This window comes from Cotesia typhae, unplaced genomic scaffold, assembly GCF_013202065.1.
Source record: "Cotesia typhae breed Kobodo isofemale line unplaced genomic scaffold, CoteBio_Ctyphae contig_127, whole genome shotgun sequence".
In the NCBI taxonomy this organism is placed as follows: domain Eukaryota; kingdom Metazoa; phylum Arthropoda; class Insecta; order Hymenoptera; family Braconidae; genus Cotesia; species Cotesia typhae.
The window spans coordinates 107,831-129,410 of NW_027423716.1; the positions used below are offsets into that span (position 1 = coordinate 107,831).

At 30.4% G+C, this 21,580-nt stretch overlaps 1 protein-coding gene across 9 annotated transcripts in view; it reads left to right on the plus strand.

Moving 5' to 3' along the window:
* Lap (phosphatidylinositol-binding clathrin assembly protein lap) overlaps positions 1-21,580 on the plus strand; it is a 110,526-nt gene that overhangs the window by 67,366 nt on the left and 21,580 nt on the right. For all 9 annotated transcript variants that reach the window (XM_074258793.1, XM_074258786.1, XM_074258764.1 and 6 more), the window contains one exon: positions 18,994-19,111. In XM_074258793.1, coding sequence (XP_074114894.1) covers positions 18,994-19,111 — 118 coding nt within the window. The remainder of the gene's footprint in view (positions 1-18,993; positions 19,112-21,580) is intronic.

Consider the following 21,580-nt stretch of genomic DNA (forward strand, 5'->3'; position numbering starts at 1 on the left):
ATAAATGATTTCTTAACATCATAGGATTTAATAAATATTTATTTACAGTTAATAAGTAATTTCTTAAGTAAAATTTATAAACTGCTAATAATAATTTATTAATGGTTAATGAATATTTGTTAACAGCTAAAAAATATTTATGCAAAATCAAAAGCAAAAATAGCAATTTTCTTTTGACACTTATTATTACCCTATAGCTAGAATACATAATAACAATTTAATTCACTAACTAAACTAACGTTTTTAATATTGCACGCCTCATTAGCGGAGCGGAGGCAGTGCTCTACTCTCGACATGTCAAAAAACCCAGTCTTTCGAAACTTGAATGACTTTTTCTCACTAATATAACACTTACAGGATAATATGAGTGCACTAAAATCGAGTTAAATAATCTATCAAGCACATATAGTATTTTTTATGAACAATTATTTTGCTTAACATAGTAAATAATAACATTAAAATCAATCATTCTTGGATGTCCGTCAGTCTGTGTTTATGGATCCATGTATGTGGCAGAGAAATTGGTCCAAAAATTTATCGTACCAGAATACTTTTTTTCTTATTATATAAAGTTATACCTTGGGCTGATTTCTAGTTAATATTAGCGTTCTAAGTACTGTCGTTTAATTATAATTTGTAAAAAACTAAAATACGACTGTGTATTTGTATATCTATATATACATTTATTTTTTAGTATATTTTTTCTTCACCTTAGAGTTATGGCGTCACTCTATATTTTTTTTATTGTAGTATTTTTTTTTCTCACTTTGGAATTATGGCGCCGCCAAATCATACCTAGCAGAGTTTTCTGTTTCTTATTATTTTGCTTTTTATATTTTATTTTAATCAGTTTTATTGTGAAAAATGAGATTATGAGGCGTGCACTTTTGAATTTTCCAAACTTTTTAAAAATATAAAAGAGAAATTATGAGCTGTGATAGGATTCGGTATGCTACAATAAACGTTATAGTGTAATATAATTGATGCAAATAATATATAAAAATGATTTTTGTTTATAAGCAATCTTCATATCATATGACATTGCAAGCGAAAAAAATTCACTCAACAAAATATTTATTAACCGTTAATAAATATTTCTTAACTATTAATAAATGTACATGCCTCTCAAATAAATATTTATTGAATGTTCAAAAATATTTATAAAAATTTAATAAATTAAATAATTGTTTTCAAATAAACTAAATTATTAATAGTTAATAAATCCTTCTATCAGTGTAGTAGCTGCAGTTTTGTTTTTCAGTTAAATGAATCAACCAGTACGTATAATGGTAAAAAATTAAAAAGAATGCAGTAAACATTTCTGTTGGTATTTTTACAATTCACAACACAGTAACTCTTATGTCTCATTTTTTTTTAATTTATTAAAATTAAAACAAAATAAATACTTTCATGTATACTTGCTTACAATTCTAGGCATAACAGCCTCCCGTAACGCCGAAAGTAACCTTTGCGAAGGCGTCAGTCGAATTATATTCCCCTACCCTGGCTTCACTCAGAGCGAATAAGACTGTGTGTAGAAGTACAATTCTTTCAAAAGAGATTACGAAGTTGTATCGTATAAATTCATATGTTTGAGCTCTGTTCCGGCACTACAATGTCATATACTAAAAATTACAATGTTTCCGTAGTAAATTTAAGTATATTTTCCTTTCCGTGTCTTTTTCTATATTGCTTGACGCATTATCTCAATTTTTACGTTATTATTTCTACTTTTCGCACGAAGAATTATCTCATATGTTGATTTCAATCAATCAGGAATTCCATTCGATATAGATTAATTCAAGGCAATTATTAATTAAGATCTCTCTATCATCAAAGAAGATTTGCCATAGATTTTTTTTTTCTATAATTTTCTATTCTACCCTTTTTCATGTTGCATCATAATTTTCGGAAAGAAACACTGGAGCAAAAATATTTTTGGTCGCATATTTCCAATCGTCAAATTTTACCAAAACACGAATAAAAAAGTATTCTTGACTCAAGGAAACTTATTTTCTCGACTAAAGTAAAATAATTTCTTGAATTAAACAATTTTTAATTGAAAAAAAAATTCTTTATCGAATAAATGTTTATTTTTCATACAAAATTAAAATCTCTTAAGTGACGAATAAAATTCATTTAATCCAAGAATTTTTATACTTCAACCAAAAATCTAATTTTTTTGCGCAAGAGACATCATTCTTACGATAAGAATTTAATTTTTTACACCAAGAAAGCTTTCTTGGCTAGACCCCACTACCAAGAGCCAACGCATAGTGGAGATACAGAAGTCCTCAGTTAATCTAAGTAAAATGAAATTACAATTAGTAAATTCTGATTTCGAATCCCGGCTCTGGCGTATCGTTGTTTTTTTTTTTTTTTTTTTTTTTTTTTTTTTTTTTATAAATACATTCAAGGCCGAAAATTTCTTATCTCAAGAAAGTTTTTCTTTACTTAACAGCCGGTCCCCTATTTTTCTCGCGTCGCACTCACTACGAGAAACGGTACTATTCTTGTTGCACTTACGATCATAGAACTTTTACAGTTTTATGTTTTTGTTTAAAACAAATGAAAATTTCAAAAAAAAATGCTCTGCTATAGAATAGATAATTAAAATAGCTATTTTCGATACGTATACACAAAGATAGGTATTTTGGTGAGTTTGAAATGATATCACAAGGCTGAGATTATGAACGCATTCTCAAAAAAACTGAGGACGTTGTCATACATTTGAGTGTGGCGAAACCAGATATTACGTATGAGGTTTTGTTAAGAATGTATCTATAACCTCAGACGAGTGTCATCACCCTAGCGGTTTCACTGCCACGGTTATAATATGGCCAATTCACGGTTAAACAGCAGTCAAACATTAGTCTATGTGAAGAAATTTGACGGTCTTTATCAGGTATTATTGTGAATAATTTTGACTGTTGACTTATCGACTGAAGATCCGAGAAATACATTTTTCTGCGGGTAAACTCACGGTGATTTTACCGACATTTGACGATTAATTCACCCGCATAGAACTAGCATAAAACTAGCTCATTACGGTCGATTCACCGTCTCATTATAGGAATCCGATGTAACAAAATAAGTGCATTCACCCAGAATCATCGGTATTAAGCTCGTAAAATGTTCGCGTATATGATAATATTGAAAAGAAAAAATCAGTGTAAAATCACATCGCCCAGACCGGGAATCGAACTCGGATCATCTGATCGAAAGTCGTTTGACCGTAGTTTGACCGTCACCACGAAAACGCTAGGGCACTTCAAGTTTATCAAAATGTCAACCTTTCGGATTTGTATTGAACAAGTTTTTTGTAATATCAACGGCGAAACTCGGAATGAGAGGATACAAATAAAATTTTATTCATTTATGAATAAATTTATTAATTTTATTAATATCTAAAATTCTATTATTTTTCATTGAAGTTGAATATTATCTTAGTACAGTTATTAAAAAATAAAAAATAAAACTATCGACGTAAATAAATGTTGAACTAAAATATAAGTGAAAATTGTTTACATGAATCGACTTGTCGCCAAAATTTTTTTTCGATTTATGCTCTCGCTGGCAAACGATTTTAGAAGTAATTAAAACCAAATATCCTATAGTACTTTATAGCATCTATGCGGGAATGTAGAGACAGATAGAAAGAGAGAGAGAGAGAGAGAGAGAGAGAGAGAGAGAGAGAGAGAGAGAGAGCTCATCTAGATGTCACTTATCGATACGTATGCCAGGAAAGTAGAATCAATTATTGTTGGCGAGATATCATACATTTGACCCCTCCTAACTGTAACTCAAAAAATTCAAGTTTTGCGGTTAGTATTATAAAAAATTTATTGCCTAGCAGAGCATTTTTTTCAAAATTCTTTTACTAGAGAAATATAAAGTTGTAGATGTAAGTACCAGCGATTGATAAAATTAAATAATCTTACGGCAAATAAGATATTTCTAGAGTTAAGAATAAGGCATTTTTCAGCTGAGATTAAAATTAATTATAACTAAAAACTTTTTTCTTGGTTTAAGAAATTAACTTTTTCACTACGATATTTTTTTGTTTTAAATTAAGTACTTTCAATTTTTACTAAAAAGGTTTTTTTTTACATACATGCGAATTTGGTCTTTGGTTCAAGAGAAAAGCAAGGAAGAAAGTTTTTTATTTGAATCAAAATATCTTTTTTATCTGCATACAACCATTATCAATACTTGCCAAATGTATAATTTACCTCATTTAACACTTTAGATCGTAATGATCCATCAAAGCACCGTTTGAGTGGTATATATGTTCAATTTTATTTTACACGTCTTCAATTTTCATCCTTATTGAGCCTATAACCTGTCTGGGTCTGGTTCTTAATGAATATCAATGATTTATAATTATCTATTGCAAAGTGTAGACTTTATTTAATAGTAAATTTCGTATAAATATATCTGTTTATATTAAATGTGTGACTAACATAAGTGGTATGCAGTATATTTACTCTAAAGGCAATAAGACTGGTGTCAAAGGTGACAATTTTAAGAATTCTACTCCCCATAAATTACGCATTTAATATTCCATGAAAGGGACCTACCTAAAGAGATGAGATTTTACAACCGGTCACAAATTCACACAGACACCAAAACATTCACAGAAAATGTGAGTATGAATTGAGCCAATATACTCGAACGGTGGACTACTATGAAATGTGAGTGTATACACCGAGCGTGTGCACCGTAGTAATTTTGTGTATGTGAACATTTTATTCTATATCCAATCATACACAAAGTTTCAATGTTATTTTTTACATTTCATTTTTGCATTGTAGTACATGTAATTAAATAGAAAAATTGTTGAAGCATTATGTAATGAAGAAAAATAAAATATTGAAAATTGTAAAAACTTTAATCTATAAAAAATTTTTCTTTTGAGATTTTTTTCGAGTTCTCATTCTTTGCAGTTTAATAAAGTTAAAAAACACAATTTTGATAAAATTCAAGATAATGAGAATTTGAACAAGCAAACAACAGTTAATTATTGTATAATTGCAACGTTTCGTGTATTTGTTTATACTTCCTCGAGCAACTGCAAATAACTACAATAAAATTTGTACAACGCAGTAATCAATACAAAAGAATAAAACATAAAATACAGTATACACCTAAACGTGTTCACTGTATGTTAATCCTTAAGGCATTTTTCTAATTTTTTTTTCTTATTTTTAAATGAACTATTTACAAAGCTTCTACAATAGCTAGTCACATGCTATTTTTCGAAAATTTCATTTTATTTCATTTCAAAATTTATTTCAAACGTAAATTAAATAAATAAAATTTCTAAAAATACATTTTCTCCGGCCTACCCTCAATTCTACAATTTTTACCAATACGCTTATGTCAACAATGTCATATGTACAACATAAACAAAATAATTACGAAATTATTTTGTAGATTGTTACTATAAATAAATTTAACGGCTATAAATAAATTAAACATGATGAACAAACAGTAGCAACATTACACGTGCCACCCAAACAACTAATAAATAGGATGGAATTTAGAATCTGTGCAAGTCAAAACAATATCAATGCTTACAATACTATCCACGGGGCATATTTATGTTCATACAAAAATAAAAAAAAAAGGAGAATAATAAAAATATGAATGAAAAAAAATTTATAAATGAAACATAAAATTTAATTTATTTCCTTTCACAATTAGCTCGGCCAAGAAGGGAGGGAACGGCTAGTTACATATAACTATTAAGTTCCCAACTAGAAATTGAATAAAAAAATTAATTCTAAAAAAATTAAAAATAATCAAAAATTGTTATTTAATCTTAATTATAAAACAATTGCAACGCTATCATTTAATGAGGAATTCCTAGCTGCCGGGGAATTTGAACACTGGTCCTCTTGCTCATCAGTCCTAGACGTTGCTCACTGGTCTAACTTGTGAGTAGACTCCTGAGATTCATTGGATGTTTATAAATCAGACTGCTTATAACAATTATATTGTTTATATTACGGACTATCTTTTAAACATTTGTTAAGTATAATGACTTCATTAAATTCAACAAAAATATTATTGAAATCCAGAATTATTATTTTTTTTATTTAATCTGAGGCTTATTGAATTCTCTTTAATATTTCGATCAACAAATCATAAATCATAACTCATTAAATAACTGGAAAATTGTAAAATGTTTAATCAAACATCAATTTTTTGGTTTTTTGCGATAGAGCTGTCGTTCTAGACACAGCTACCAAGCTCATTTTTAAATGTGACTTTTCTATATTCCTATGAAATATTTAGATAAATTTTCATTAAACTTGCAAATAGCAAGGACAAAAACATGTTTCAAATATTAGGAAGAGATATCATTAAAATAGAATTATATATAATTTTATATATACAATACACATTTAATGGTAATTTGATAGTGTATTTGATAGGGTATTTGATAGTGTATTTGATGAATATAAAAATAGTTAAAAATAATCATGTCTAAGGACACAATAAATTTATCTTGTCATACATAATTATATTTAGTTATACAGAGAACAATGAATAATTCTAATATTATTAAACATATTATTAACTTTCCTCAAAGACATAATGTTCTATACTTATTTATAATTATTTTTAGTTTTAAAAATAATTGTGTATAATTATATGCGATTATATATGATTAAATGAAGTAAATTTTTTCCTCAGATATGATTATCTATGACTATATATAATTATACAATAGTGGACATTAATTTAAGTATATTTTGAAATTTACGAGAATATAGCCGTTTGTAAACTAAAAATTTTTAAAACTGAAAATGATGCCATTTATAAAATGATCAGATTATAAAAAAAGATAATACTAAATAATGATTAATAAAATGATGCAGAATGTAAACTTGTGCAAACCTTAAAATGTAATAAAATAAAATTCAGCCAACCAAAAAAAGGTAAACATTAATAAACTCAATAGTAGAGCGAGCAAATTTCAAAACCTGTCATCAACAGAATAATATATTTTTAAATACGGCTGAGTAAAAAACAAGTTGCTAAAAAAGAAACTGAAATTAAAAAAAATAAACAAATGCATGTCTTGACATGAGAATAAAAATAATTTTAAAATATGGTATCCCTCATTAAAAAAAAAGAATTAGAAAGAATTAAAAATGATTTGATTTTTATTCATTTTGAATACTTTCTAATCCTTCAGATCCTTTTCAATACTATCTCTTATGGGCATTTAACATGGGAGATCATTTTTAATTATTTTTTTAAATAAAGGATACTACACTCCGTGGGAAGTAAATGAGAAAGCATCAGATCACATGTTTGTTGAACTCGGTTTCGCCTCGGCCAACAATTACATGTGATCTGACACATTTCTTACTTTACTTCCTTCGGTATGTAATATACTATTAAGTAATTTTTTCATTTGTTAAAATTAGTTTATCGTAAATTATGCCACTTCAAAACTTAACCACGCAAATTCAGCCAATAGTAAACTTTGCGATTCATAAAATAAGTGAATGCTAAATTTTGTTAATAATAAAAATAGTCGTTTCCAATCTCAGTGGTTCATGAAAGTAGCAAATTCTTCATTTTTACGCTTATTAATTTATCGATTATATATTTATTTATGATATTTCTGAAGCTATAAAATTTAGAGACAAGAGCCTTTTCTCAAGTCAGCCAAGAACTGATTTTCCGAAATTTTAACGGAGAATATTACGGAGCAGATAATGATAAAAAAAATTCTTGTAAGGGATAATTCATGGAGGCTTGTGTAATAAGTAACAATAAAGGATTATATTTTTAACTTCCCGCTAAAAATCTCAGATTTTCAAAAATCGGGAAGTTATTGTTTTCACCCCGTTTTGTAAAAATCGAGTTTTCATCAGATCTCGACGTTTGAAGGTCACAGGAAGCTTCCCTGACTACCCCTAGGGTGTTGTCACTATGTCCGCGCGCGCGCGCGCGTGTGTGTGCGTGTGTGTGTGTGACTCGCTTATAACTTTTGAACGACTGATCCCATCGGGACGAACTAAACGGCGTTCTAAAGAGTTCCCTCAAACTTAGATTTCCTGAGAATTTGAACCGATTCGGACCGATAGATTTTAAGAAATCTTGAAAAATCTAAAAAAAAATAAGAAAAAAATCATTTTTGAAAGTGGTTTTTTTGGAATATCTTTTAAACGGCTCTATCGGTCAACTTCAAGAACTAATCTGCCCTTAAGCTTGAAAAACCACGCCGATCGTCGTCTATCCGGTTAAAATCGGTTCATTCGTTCGAGAGATATCGTGAACGAAAGAAAATCGAAAAAAGTGTTTTTTTGATATAACTTTGTTATTTCTTCTCGGATTGTTTTTGATGATATAGAATAATTTTTAGAGCTTAAAAAATCGCGTCGATCGCCGGCAAAAACGTAGAAATCGGTTGATTAGTTCGAAAGATATCGTCAATAAAATATTTGGAAACAAGTGTTTTTTAACATAACTCCGACATTTTTTGGAATAACTTTTAAACGGCTGCACTGATCGATTTCAAAAACTAATCAGCTATTAGCATGAAAAAATTACGTCGATCGCCATCAAGCCAGTCAAAATTGATCAATTCGTTCAAGAAATATCATGAATAAAAAAAAACCAAAAAAAGTGTTTTTTTGGAACTACTCCAAATTTTCTAGTTTTATCAATTCAAACTTGAAGATTCATCATGAAACTAAAAAAATGGCATCAAATTCTGCCAACCGTGTGAAAATCGGTTAATTTATTGAAAAGTTAGTGCGGTTTGAAAAATTAAAGAATATTGTTCTATGATACTTCTATCAGACTTTTAAGCTCGAAGAGCTCAAAATAACATAAATTGTATTTTTGAGCTCGAAGAGCTCAAAAACATCATTAGTGCAGTTTTATGCACCTAGGCGTGGAATTAGCGGGAAGTTGCACGGATGGCCTTCAGAGTCTACCGTATTCCTAATTTTTATTTAGTTATATTGATATCGCGCTACAGATGCCATAAGGCCGTATAAGAATTATACGCCCTTAAGGCCCCGAGCATCATAAAGGACTATAATAAAAACCAGATGATTTTTTTTATACTCAAAAAACATTTTCAGTCCAGAGAAAAATTTTTTCTTACATTTCTGCACATTTCATGAAAAAATACGTCGGTTCCAAAAAAAATCATTTTTTTTTATACACCCTTATGGGTCTTGGGAGCTATAAGAGCATGTAAAAAAATTTTTTTCTTCGGTAATCAACGTATTTTTCAAAAAATGTGCAGAAATGCGAAAAAAAATTTTTTTCTCTAAACTAAAGATTTTTTTGGATTTAAAAAAAAATATATGATTTTTATTATATGCCCTTATAATTCCCGGGGCCTTAAGAGCGTATAATTCTTATACACCCTTATGGCATCTGTAGCGTGATATCTACATAACTGAATAAAAATAAAATCCTATATGATTACTCATTACACAAGCCTCCATGAATTATTCCTTCCAAGAATTTTTAACTTCCCGATACGAAAATTGAAAATTTTCAAAAATCGGGAAGTTATTGGTTTCACCCCGTTTTTCGAAAATCGAGTTCTCATCCGATCTTGACGTTTTAAGGTCCTAGGAAGCTTCCCTGACTATTCCCGCGATGATGTCCTTATGTCTGCATGTCTGCATGTGTGTGCGCGCGCGCGCGCGCGCGTGTGTGTGTGTGTGTGTGTGTGTGTGTGTAACCCTTTTATAACTTTTGAACGGCTTGACCGATTTTATCGCGGTTGGTGCCATTCAAAAGGGCTTGACCAAGCTTAGATTTCCTAAAAATTTGAACCGATTTGGACCAGTAGGTTTTAAGAAATTGTAAAAAAACTACAAAAAAACATTTTTTGAGACGTGGTTTTTTTGGAATAACTTTCAAACGGCTTTACCGATCAATTCCAAAAACTAATCAGCTCTTAAAATAGAAAAAACCACGTTGATTGCCGCCAGTCTGGTCAAAATCGGTTGATTCGTTCGTGAGTTATCGTGAACGAAAGAAAACCGAAAAAAGTGTTTTTTCGGGGTTACTCTGAAATTTTCGGTTCGATCAATTAAAACCTGAAAATAACTTATGAGGCTTAAAAAACTGCGTCGAATGCCGCCAACCGCGTGGAAATCGGTTGATCCATTTAAAAGTTTTCGCGATTGGAAAATTTCAAAAATATTGATTTAATAAACTCCTATCAAACTTTTGAGCTCGGAGAGCTCAAAACTACACGATAATGAGATTTTTGAGCTCGAAGAGCTCAAAAACATAATAAATGCAATATCGAGCGCTTAATTACGAAAGTAGCGGGAAGTTGTAGGGATGGCCGTCAGGGTCAACCGTTTTCCTAATTTTTTTTATCATTATCGGCTCCGTAATATTCTCCGTGAGTAAAATTTCGGAAAATCAATTCTTAGCTGACCTGAGAAAAGGCTTTTGTCTCTAAATTTTATAGCTTCAGAAATATGATAAATACATATATAATAGATAAATTAATAAGCGTAAAAATTAAGAATTTGCTACTTTTATGAACCACTGAGATTGAAAACGGCTATTTTTATTATTATCAAAATTTATCACTCACTTATTTTATGAATCGCAAAGTTTACTATTGGCTGAATTTGCGTGGCTAAGTTTTAAATTGGGATAATTCACAATACACCAATTTTAACAAATGAAAAAATTATGTAAATACTTTAAATTATTACGTAAATTTTAAAATTATTCTTATTCTAATGTCAAGATATGCATTGGTTCATTTTTTTTTATTTCAGTTTTTTTTAACAACTTGTTTTTTACTTAGCCGTATTTAAAACATTTTATTCTATTGATAATTTTTGAAATTCGCTCGCTTCACTATTGAGTTTATTAATGTTTATTTTTTTTTTTTTTGGTTGACTGAATTTTATTATATAAAATTTTAAGGTTTGTACAAGTTTACATTCTGCATAATTTTTACCAATCATTATTTAGTATTATCTTTTTTAATGATCACCTCATTTTATAAACGGCATCATTTTCAGTTTTATAAATTCTTAGTTTACAAACGACTATTTTCTAGTAAATTTTAAATCATACTTAAATTAATGTCCACGATTTTGTATAGTTTTATACATAACTATATATAGTTATATGTGATGAAATAAAGTCAATTATTTCCTGAAACATAACTATATGTGACTATATACTATGCGAGACATTAATTCTTCCCGGTCAATGCTGCTTTTGTAGGAATGGAAAAATGAATTTGTGGAAATCTCTTAAAATTAATTTGGAAATTAATAAAAATGTACTTTCATGTTAAAGGAAAAAAGTTATAAAAGAACTTCCCTAAAATAGTAATAAACTATTAACAGAAACACGTAAATGAAGAAAATAGCTTATAAGTAAATCTATAAGTTGCGCCAACTAAAGAATAATTATTACTAATAATTTCATTCGTAAAGGTACATTTAGTACCAGACGACGTGATGTTTTAAAATGTATTGTAGCGTTTTCCCGCAAGACCTGTCGGAGAAGATGTTTTGGTAGTCGAGCTTCCTGTTTCTTTTCTACAAAAGCAGCACTGACCGGGAAGAATTAATGTCTCGCATCCCGAGAAAAAATGATCAGACCGGACCATGCCTGCTCATGTTCGCTCATGCCTGTTTATGTCTGAAGCGTTACATACGCTCAGACCTGATAAGACATATCCATGCCTGTTCATTTATAAAGGGTTAAATACGCTCATGCCTGATTATACCTGTTTATGTCTGATCTCGCGTAGAAAAAGATTAAAACTTAAATTTTATTTTCAATTTGGAAAAAAAAATTTATGTAACTATAGGCTGCAGTTCTATTTTTAAAATTAATTTGTTCCGTATGACGTATCAATTTCTATTCCCTTATAAATTTTAAATGTATAACTTTAATCAAAAATGTTGGCTTAAGCATAAACTTTTTGATTTTCCATGCCAAAACGATGATTTTTGACGCAATGACACAAAATTTTTTACTGTATTCTATTGAATACATGAAAAACAAGATTATTAAGTGAAAGTTTGAGTTTGATAACGTGCAAATACCAAAATAAATCAGTTGATATCGATAAGCGATAAGTCCTTTTAAGGTGTCTGTTATTATCTTGAGCTACGCCTTGGTCCATTGCAGTAGTATCAATTTATTTTTTATTTTCCTATACGTTTTAAATACACTAGTCACAAAAATTAAGGGATATAAAAAAAATTCCAAATTTTTTGGTGATTTTCAGCGAGCTGTAACTCCGAGGAAAATGATCGCACAGAAAAAAAAAAAAAAGCAAATTGTAGATCCAAGTGTCTAGTTTTTAGATATGACCATGAAAATTTTTGTCATCGTCAGGTCTGGAGAAATCCTAAGAAAACTACTGAAAAAAATTTTTCGAAATTTTTTTCGTCTTAAAAAGGTCTACGGGCTTCAAAAAATTTTTTCGATTGTTTCGTTTAAAAGCTCTTTTAGTAAATTCAATACCCTTTAATTTGACGTAATCAAAAAGCCTGTACGATAATTTGCCGCGGAGTTATCGTCAATCAAAGCAAAAAGTTTTTTTGACTTTGGAAATCAATAACTCTGGAAATAATGACCGTATAGGAAATCGAAGGAGGGTTTTGAAAACTACACAATATTCTCTATAAGAGAACGTAAACCGCTTTTGAAGAAAAAAATTTTTTTGAATTGAAAACTCGGACTGAAAAAAGACAAAAATTCGCATAATTAAGGATATTTGGATAACTTGGTATAACTTTGGATAAAATGGATGAACGAAGGATATCGTTGGTAATTTTTAACTTCAAAGTGTCCCCTAAAATCCCTAAGAAATTCAAAGCGCTGCGATTTTTTGTTCATAGTGCCCAGAAGCTTCAAATTCTGTGTTTTCGCAAAAATCACCATTATGAGCAATTTTGTGATTTTTATTCATTTTTCCATTGAAAAAAATTTTTTTTTTCAAAATTCTTTATTTTTTCGATCAAAGAGATTGATTTTTCAAGAAATTTGAAAAAAAAAAAAAAAAAAATTTCAATTTTTTCGAAAATTTTTTTCGAAATTTTTTTATCAAAATTTTTTTTTTTATCGTCTTCAGAATGCTTCACTATTGTCAAAAAAATTAACTCAATTTTTTCTGTCCGCTACAACTGCCTTAGTTTTAAATCTCATTTTAAAAATTCAATAAAAACAAATTGATATATACCCCCGCGGAGTTCGGCTTTTCCTCACACAAAACTTGAATTTTACGTTTTCTTTTTAGCCTAAATTCCTTACGTGAATTTTTTGTAAGCTTTTCTTTGATAAGCACCTTTTGATATGCCTCGTCGACATTTAGCTGCCACAGATGTGGCTCGCATTGTTACCCTCCTTCAAGAGGGCTACAGTCAGGTGGAAGTAGCAGCTTCTATGGGAGTGAGCCAGTCCGTTATCAGTCGGGCCTATGCCCGATTTAACGCGACTCAAAGTTACGATCGTCGTCCGGGTCAAGGTAGACTACGAATCACTACCGAGCGTGATGATCGAGCTATCATTCGAGATGCTCGTCGAAACCCTACTGCGCATGCCCACACGATCGCTCATCAATTTCGCAATCGTCGACAACGTCCTCCCCAACAACACATATCGGCATCGACGGTTCGAAATCGCTTTCGAGAGCAAGGACTACGCGCTAGACGCGCAAATCGCGTGCCTATGCTCACTCCACGACATCGCCGAGCCCGATTGGCCTATGCTCATGATCATCACCATTGGGGTCGTAGACAGTGGACCAGTGTATTATGGACTGACGAATCTCGATTTTGTCTTCATGGCAGCGATAGACGATCTCTCGTTTGGCGCCGTCGTGGAGAACGAGATCGGGATGGTTTTACGAGACCAGTTACAGCTTTCAATGGTGGATCAGTCATGGTGTGGCAGGCGTGTCCTTCAATACCAGAACCCCGTTGGTCATCGTTCGTGGGACGTTGACTGCCGATAGGTACGTCGACGAAATTCTGGAGCCACACGTCCTGCCTATGCGCACACGCATGGGGGCAAGACCGTTCATTTTGATGCAGGATAATGCTCGTCCTCACACTGCAGTTCGTACGCGAACTTTTCTCCGCGCCAACAACGTAACAACGCTTAATCATCCAGCGATGAGTCCTGATTTGAACCCAATTGAGCATGTTTGGGACATGCTTGGGCGTCGATTGCGGCGAGACTATCCGCAACTGCACAATCTTCATCAGTTGACTCAAGCGTTGTTACGTTGTTGGCAAGGAATTTCGCAACGTGATATTCGACGATGCATCAACATGCAAGAGCGTTTACGAGCTGTGATTCGGAACAGAGGTGGCAATACTCGGTACTGAGCAGTTACTGCCGTGCGTACAGAGGTCATTCGGCAGCTGCAAACAGACAAACACGCAGACAAAGACACACACACGTGTGTGTGAGAAGCGTAAATCCGACCGAGCAACCTCCACGTGGTACACTTTGAGTAACGCTAATGCCGGCGGTAAAACAACAGTCGAAAAAATTGAGAAAATTTCGAAAAAATTTTCGAAAAAATTGAAATTTTTTTTTTTCAAATTTCTTGAAAAATCAATCTCTTTGATCGAAAAATAAAGAATTTTGAAAAAAATTTTTTTCAATGGAAAAATGAATAAAAATCACAAAATTGCTCATAATGGTGATTTTTGCGAAAACACAGAATTTGAAGCTTCTGGGCACTATGAACAAAAAATCGCAGCGCTTTGAATTTCTTAGGGATTTTAGGGGACACTTTGAAGTTAAAAATTACCAACGATATCCTTCGTTCATCCATTTTATCCAAAGTTATACCAAGTTATCCAAATATCCTTAATTATGCGAATTTTTGTCTTTTTTTCAGTCCGAGTTTTCAATTCAAAAAAATTTTTTCTTCAAAAGCGGTTTACGTTCTCTTATAGAGAATATTGTGTAGTTTTCAAAACCCTCCTTCGATTTCCTATACGGTCATTATTTCCAGAGTTATTGATTTCCAAAGTCAAAAAAACTTTTTGCTTTGATTGACGATAACTCCGCGGCAAATTATCGTACAGGCTTTTGATTACGTCAAATTAAAGGGTATTAAATTTACTAAAAGAGCTTTTAAACGAAACAATCGAAAAAATTTTTTTGAAGCCCGTAGACCTTTTTAAGACGAAAAAAATTTCGAAAAATTTTTTTCAGTAGTTTTCTTAGGATTTCTCCAGACCTGACGATGACAAAAATTTTCATGGTCATATCTAAAAACTAGACACTTGGATCTACAATTTGCTTTTTTTTTTTTTTTCTGTGCGATCATTTTCCTCGGAGTTACAGCTCGCTGAAAATCACCAAAAATTTGGAATTTTTTTATATCCCTTAATTTTTGTGACTAGTGTAAAAAAAAAAAAAAAAAAAAAAACTTGAGAGGTGTCAAGGGATACCCGGATGGAACGAAGTTTACAGTAGCTTACTATAGCAAAAAGTGTCATTACAACTTTTTGTCTGAATTTTTTCCGTCTAGCCCCCTTTCGCAACGCGCCATAAAGAACTTCGTTCCAAAAACTTCAAAATTAAAAGAAAACAACAAAATTATATATCTGGAATAAACCTTAAAAATAGTATATTACACCCCTAGGAAAGAAAAGTAAGAAATGTCTCAGAGCACATGCAATTGTTGGTCGAGGCGAAGCCGACATGTGACCTGAAGATGTGACAACAAACATGTGATCTGAGGCTTTCTTATTTACTTCCCGAGGAGTGTATACTATTTTTTTCCCCAACGAAGGAGTAAAGCGGAAACTTCGTTTAGCGCAGCGGAGCTAAATACATAGAACCATATGTTAATGAAGCGAAAAAAATACATAGCCGTTCCAAATAAATCACTTTAATATATAATAAATTATTAATAATTAATAAATTAGGCACAGTTAACTTCCTTACTCTGAATAAAAAAAAGTATTGAGACAAAGGAAAAAATATTGAAAAGTATTGGATTGACTAGAAAACCAATACTTTTTAATACTTTTTGAAGTTATACTTCTTTTGGCGCGTTGGAGAAAATTGATGAGGGTGAATTTTTACGATGTGCGCGCACACCGACTCCCAAATTTAACAGTATGAAATTAGTTCTAGGTGGCATGAAAGTCGATAGCTATGTTCAAGTTGTATATTCTAGTATTTTTGTACTTAGAAGTTCTAAGTTAGAATAGGGATGCACGATTCCAAAAGAAAAATCGATCTCGAGAATCGCGATAAATTTTATCGAAAGAGTTGATCCTTGATAAAATCGAGTGTGAAAGAATCGATCCACTGATAATCGATCGTTTGAATGAAGGCGTAATTTTCAAGTTTAAAGAATTCCATATCATTATAATGAACTAATTTAAAAATTAATATGGCTTATACTAATGCATTTTCAATTATTAAAATAGACATTTCTTCTAGATTGAAAATAATATTTTATTGCACTTAATAACAGTGAATTATAATTTTTTTACTAAATGCTTTCTAATATTTAAATGAGTTAATTAATTATTAATTAAATTGATTTAATTAAATATTAATACTGCTATTAAATATTAATCAAATAAAAAGTATTATTAGTTAAATGTATATTTTAATAAAAAAATAAATATTTTTTTCTAGTTTCAAAAAGAATAATAAGATTATTAAAAGAAAGTAAAATTAAGTTTTTCTTATTAGAAATACCATTCCGCTGTTGGTAGGGATTTAAGGAACAATATTTGCTGTAAATGGTCAGCACTTAATTGATTTCTGATAGTATTTCCAATATGACTAGCAATAGAAAAAAGTCTTTCACACGGGACAGAAGTTGCAGGAATCGTGAGGTGTTCTAAGGCTATCGATGATAAAACTGGTGCAGATTTTTTTTTCTCGATTCAAAACTCAATTGCGTTTTCATCTTCTTGAGAAGGACTATCGATAAATGTTTTTTTCTAATACGATTATAAAAATTTTCAATGACACAGAATTTATTAGATATTTCACCATATTTGTATTTTATTTATATAGTAAATGAGTTAAAAAATTACACTTGTTGATTTGAATAATTTCTATAAGTAGGATTTTTTCTCATTTTAACTGCTACAATTAATTTGTTATAATATTTAAAAAAAATTTTATTTCAATTTTAGAATCAAATTTTTAAATTACTTAAAAAATACTTTCTTTCAAATACTCTCGAATAATCGTTTGATTACTATTAAGGACGATATCTTAAATTTCATTAGCCAAAGAAAAGGATTGACAGTGTATACTTTCAACTGTCAAAGTTTACGCGCTCACTCCATTGACTTAAATGATTCAGTTATACAAAAATCACAGATTTTGATGTTAAATGAAACTTGGCTGGATGACACTGAATCAGTTAGCATACCACGTTTTAATTGCATCGTTCAATATAAACGATCAAATCATCGAGCTGGAGGAGTTGCTATTTATCACAATGCAAACGATACTACAAATATTATTACTCCTTGCATTGATATGACAGTCAGACAGTCCGAATTTGTAAGTTCATCAAAGTCGACCGTAGGTGAATTTTGTGTAGCGGAGTATGTAATGGAAGATGGTCATAAAATTGTTTTAGTTGCAATTTATATTTCTCCAAATCAAAAAATTGAAGACATTATTTATTTTTTGAAAATAATATTATTTCCATTCACAACAATTGGAGCATCTTATATGGGTAAAAATGAGGATAAGTTACCTATGATTTTGAGTGGAGACTTTAATATAAACTTTAATTCAAAGACTTCTGAGCCACTGATAAAATTTTTTAATGACGATTTAAATCTATCAATTAAGTTTCAACAACACGGCATGGCACCACTATTGATGGTGTATTTACAAGGTACTTATCTACAGTTTCAACAAGACTATTTATATCATATTTTAGCTACCACAAACCTCTTGTTACTCACGTCCCTATTCAGTCACTACGAGAAGAATCTACAAGTATAAAATAGTTTATTTAAAATATTTATAAATATATTTAATTCATAGTCATAATGATTGTATATTTTTACTATGTAGTCATATTTTCACGTAAATAAAACGTTTTTCATTTAAATGTAATCTTTTTAATTAATTTTAGTATAATATTTATCGTTAATCACCACTGAATTTTAGTTATTTTTTTTCTATACGCCAAAGAAGTATAACTTCTAACGCGTATACATGAGTACACACACTCTTTTTTATTTCTTTGTCTCAATACTTTTTTTTAATCAGGGTAACTATAAGAATAAGTCATGTATGAAATTAAAATTTCTTGAAGTAATTTGAAAGCTACCTCATAGTAAAGATGTCATTTGGTCAAGAGGTAAAGTAATAGTCTGGAGAACGCGGCGTATAAGGTTCTAATCCCCGCAGGCATCACTGACATTTCTTTCCGTGTGTAAACTTACGTTTTGATACCCAAAGTTTGAACATTGTTTATGATGATGTTATTAAGAAGTGTTGAAAGATCGCACTCTGGTACACTTATGTTATTTAGAGAATAAATATGTATAAATGTCAATTGAGCTTTCTCTTTCCAACACCCACCTTGTTTACTGACTTCTATATTGAGTATTATAAAATTTTTAATATTTATTCGTTGGTTGTTGGGCATGTATTGTTCTGCTAATATTTGTTCATTGTATTTGATTGATTTATAGTTGTTTAATTTATTTATATTAACATGAGTGTGTTAGAACAAATTGTAGAAGTCAGGATCGATTAACAGAGAGAACACCTTTAGGTCTTTTACTGTATTTTTTTTTATATTTGATATTACGTTGTACCGACTTTATTGTAATTATTCGCAGTTGCTTGAGGAAGCATAAATTAATGTACGAAACGTTTCAATTATAAAATAATTAAATGTTGTTTATTTGTCTAAATTCCCTTTATCCTGAATTTTGTTTGACTACTGAACGTTAATATAGAGTATAATTTTAATTATTTTTAATGTTTTAGCTGCGAGTCAATCCACCAATATGTTGGGGTCTAATGTTCTCACTGGTGATTTAGATAGTAGTTTAGCAAGCCTCGCTCAAAATTTAAGCATCAATAAAAGTTCTCAGCAACAGGTTAAGTAAGTACTCAATTAACTACAAAAAAGTTATTTAGTCGTTATTTTATTGATATTCAGTGGCTGCTGATATCTCTTTACTTGAAATTTTTTTATTTTGCCAGACTACTATCATGTAAAACATAAGAATAAAAAGTCATTTTCAAATATTTTATTATTGATGATTTTATCGTGGTTGACACTTTGAGATTATGGTTTTTCTCAACAGGCTGTATATTGAGGTGTCCATTCATTCCCACGTTCGCCCGAAAACAAATATCAAACAATCAAAAGTTTTTAATTTTCATGTTAAGCAGGGCTGAAATCATGTTACATTTACCATTAAAATAACATGAAAGTTTTCTACTTCTTGCAATGAATTTTTTTATATCCCGAATAAATAGCAGTTCAAAAATGATAGATACGTATTTTCGTAAAAAATTGAATACTCTACGAAAACGGTTTCTTACGATTTTTGATAAATCTATTTCTCAAAAGTTCTTCAAGGTCTTAGATAAACTTATACGGAATTTCGAGTTTTTTCCACTTCTTTAGTAAATCTATCATACTCAATGCAATATTTTACAATAAATTGTCTTTTTAGAAATGTTTTTGTAATTCTGAGAATATTTATTATATAATAACGATAGATTATACGGCTAAAAGACCTTATTTGAGTAGCTTTTTATGAAGTTATAAATTTTGAACATATTTTGAGTTCTCTGAGCTAAGAGACATAACTTTAATAGATTTTTGGACTCTCTGAGCAACTTGTAACAGAATCAAAATATCAGTCTAATCAGAATATAAACAAAAAAATTATCGATACGAAAATGAGGTTTAATAATAAAAAGCTATATTTCAAATGTTTCTATTAACTCTTAGCACATGCCCGATGAAAAAAGTTTTTGTCTAATCAAATATAATCATGCATAATGATCTATATATAATTGGATCCAAAAATTGGCCAGATCTAATTATATATATTCATATATAACAATATTCAATTATATATTATTACTTCTCATTAATTATTTTGCTTAATTTTATAGATATAGTACTTGATAGAGTCATACGCAATTCTCTATAATGAATAAAAATAAAAAAAAATGATTACATATAATAATATAATTAATTTAATTAATATAATTAATATAATTATACGGCTGTACCACCGGCAGTCACCCACCCACCTACTAACCATGCTCAATGCTGCTTAACTTTAGTGATCTCTTGAAGTTCCCGACTGCTGTGCTGCTATCTAATAAATATAACATAAAAATTGATTTTATAATACATTTTAATAGTCCTAATTGATTTATTTAACCGAATCTCATTATAACATCACATTTATTTAAATAATAAAATAAGTAATGATTTTAATATTAGGCAGGAGCAGAGCAGACTAAAACATCTCATAGAGAATGTAATAAATTTTTTATTACAAAATTATTTAAACGTAATGATAAAAATAATTTTTCACATTTTGAGATGACCAAAAAAATTTTTTTCGTCAAAGAAAAATTTTTGTCACATCTCTGACTATGCAAGTCTGATCAGATCTACCCGGAAAAAAATGATCAGACCTGACCATATCTGTTCATGTATGATCAGGCCTGAAATTAGACATGGTCATGCCTGTTCATGTCTGAAGTGTTAAATACGCTCAGGCCTGATCATACCTGTTCATGTCTGTCCATGTCTGTTCATCTCTGTTCATGCTAAGGACCAAATATGCTAAGAAAAAAATTTTTGAATATGTTCAGTGTATGTACATTATTTTCGATTTATGAATTTGTAAATTATCAACAAACGGTATATTTTATTATTCACTAAATAAAACGATTTTGATTATTATTAAAAACCTACCGTTGAGTAAATTTGTTGACTTTTCTGGGCATAGACAGCAATGAACAGGCCTGATCAGACATCAACAGGCATGAGCGTATTTAATCCTTCTGACATGAACAGGCCTGAGCGTATTTGACGCTTCAAATATGAGCAGGCATGAACAGGCATGATCATGCCTAATTTCAGGCAAGGTCAGATCTGATCATTTTTCCCTGGGTAATTTCAAGTATCAAAAAAGCTACATAAATTTGTTTTCCAGAGGACCTTTAATTTCACAATAAGTTTCTATGTATTTTGTCGAAATTTCGTCAAAACGCCGAGATTTCGTGCTTCACTTTTTTGCGATAATTTTTAATTTTACATTTTAATTGAGAAAGGATGAAAAATAAATTACACTCGATATTGGGGACAATAAGAAGAAATCTATCGCCCCTGAGGACGAAAAAGTCTGGGGAGACCAGACCAAAAACCTCCTCAAAAGATGTAATAAAAATAATATGTGAATTGTAAATCTGTTTTGTATGGTAATTGTGTAGCCAGGGCAGGACCGTAACTAGAACACAGATAGACAATCCTTGACGAGGAAAATCTAGTATAATTGCCGTTTTTGGCTGATCAGAAAATGACTTTTGTCGAGAGCGT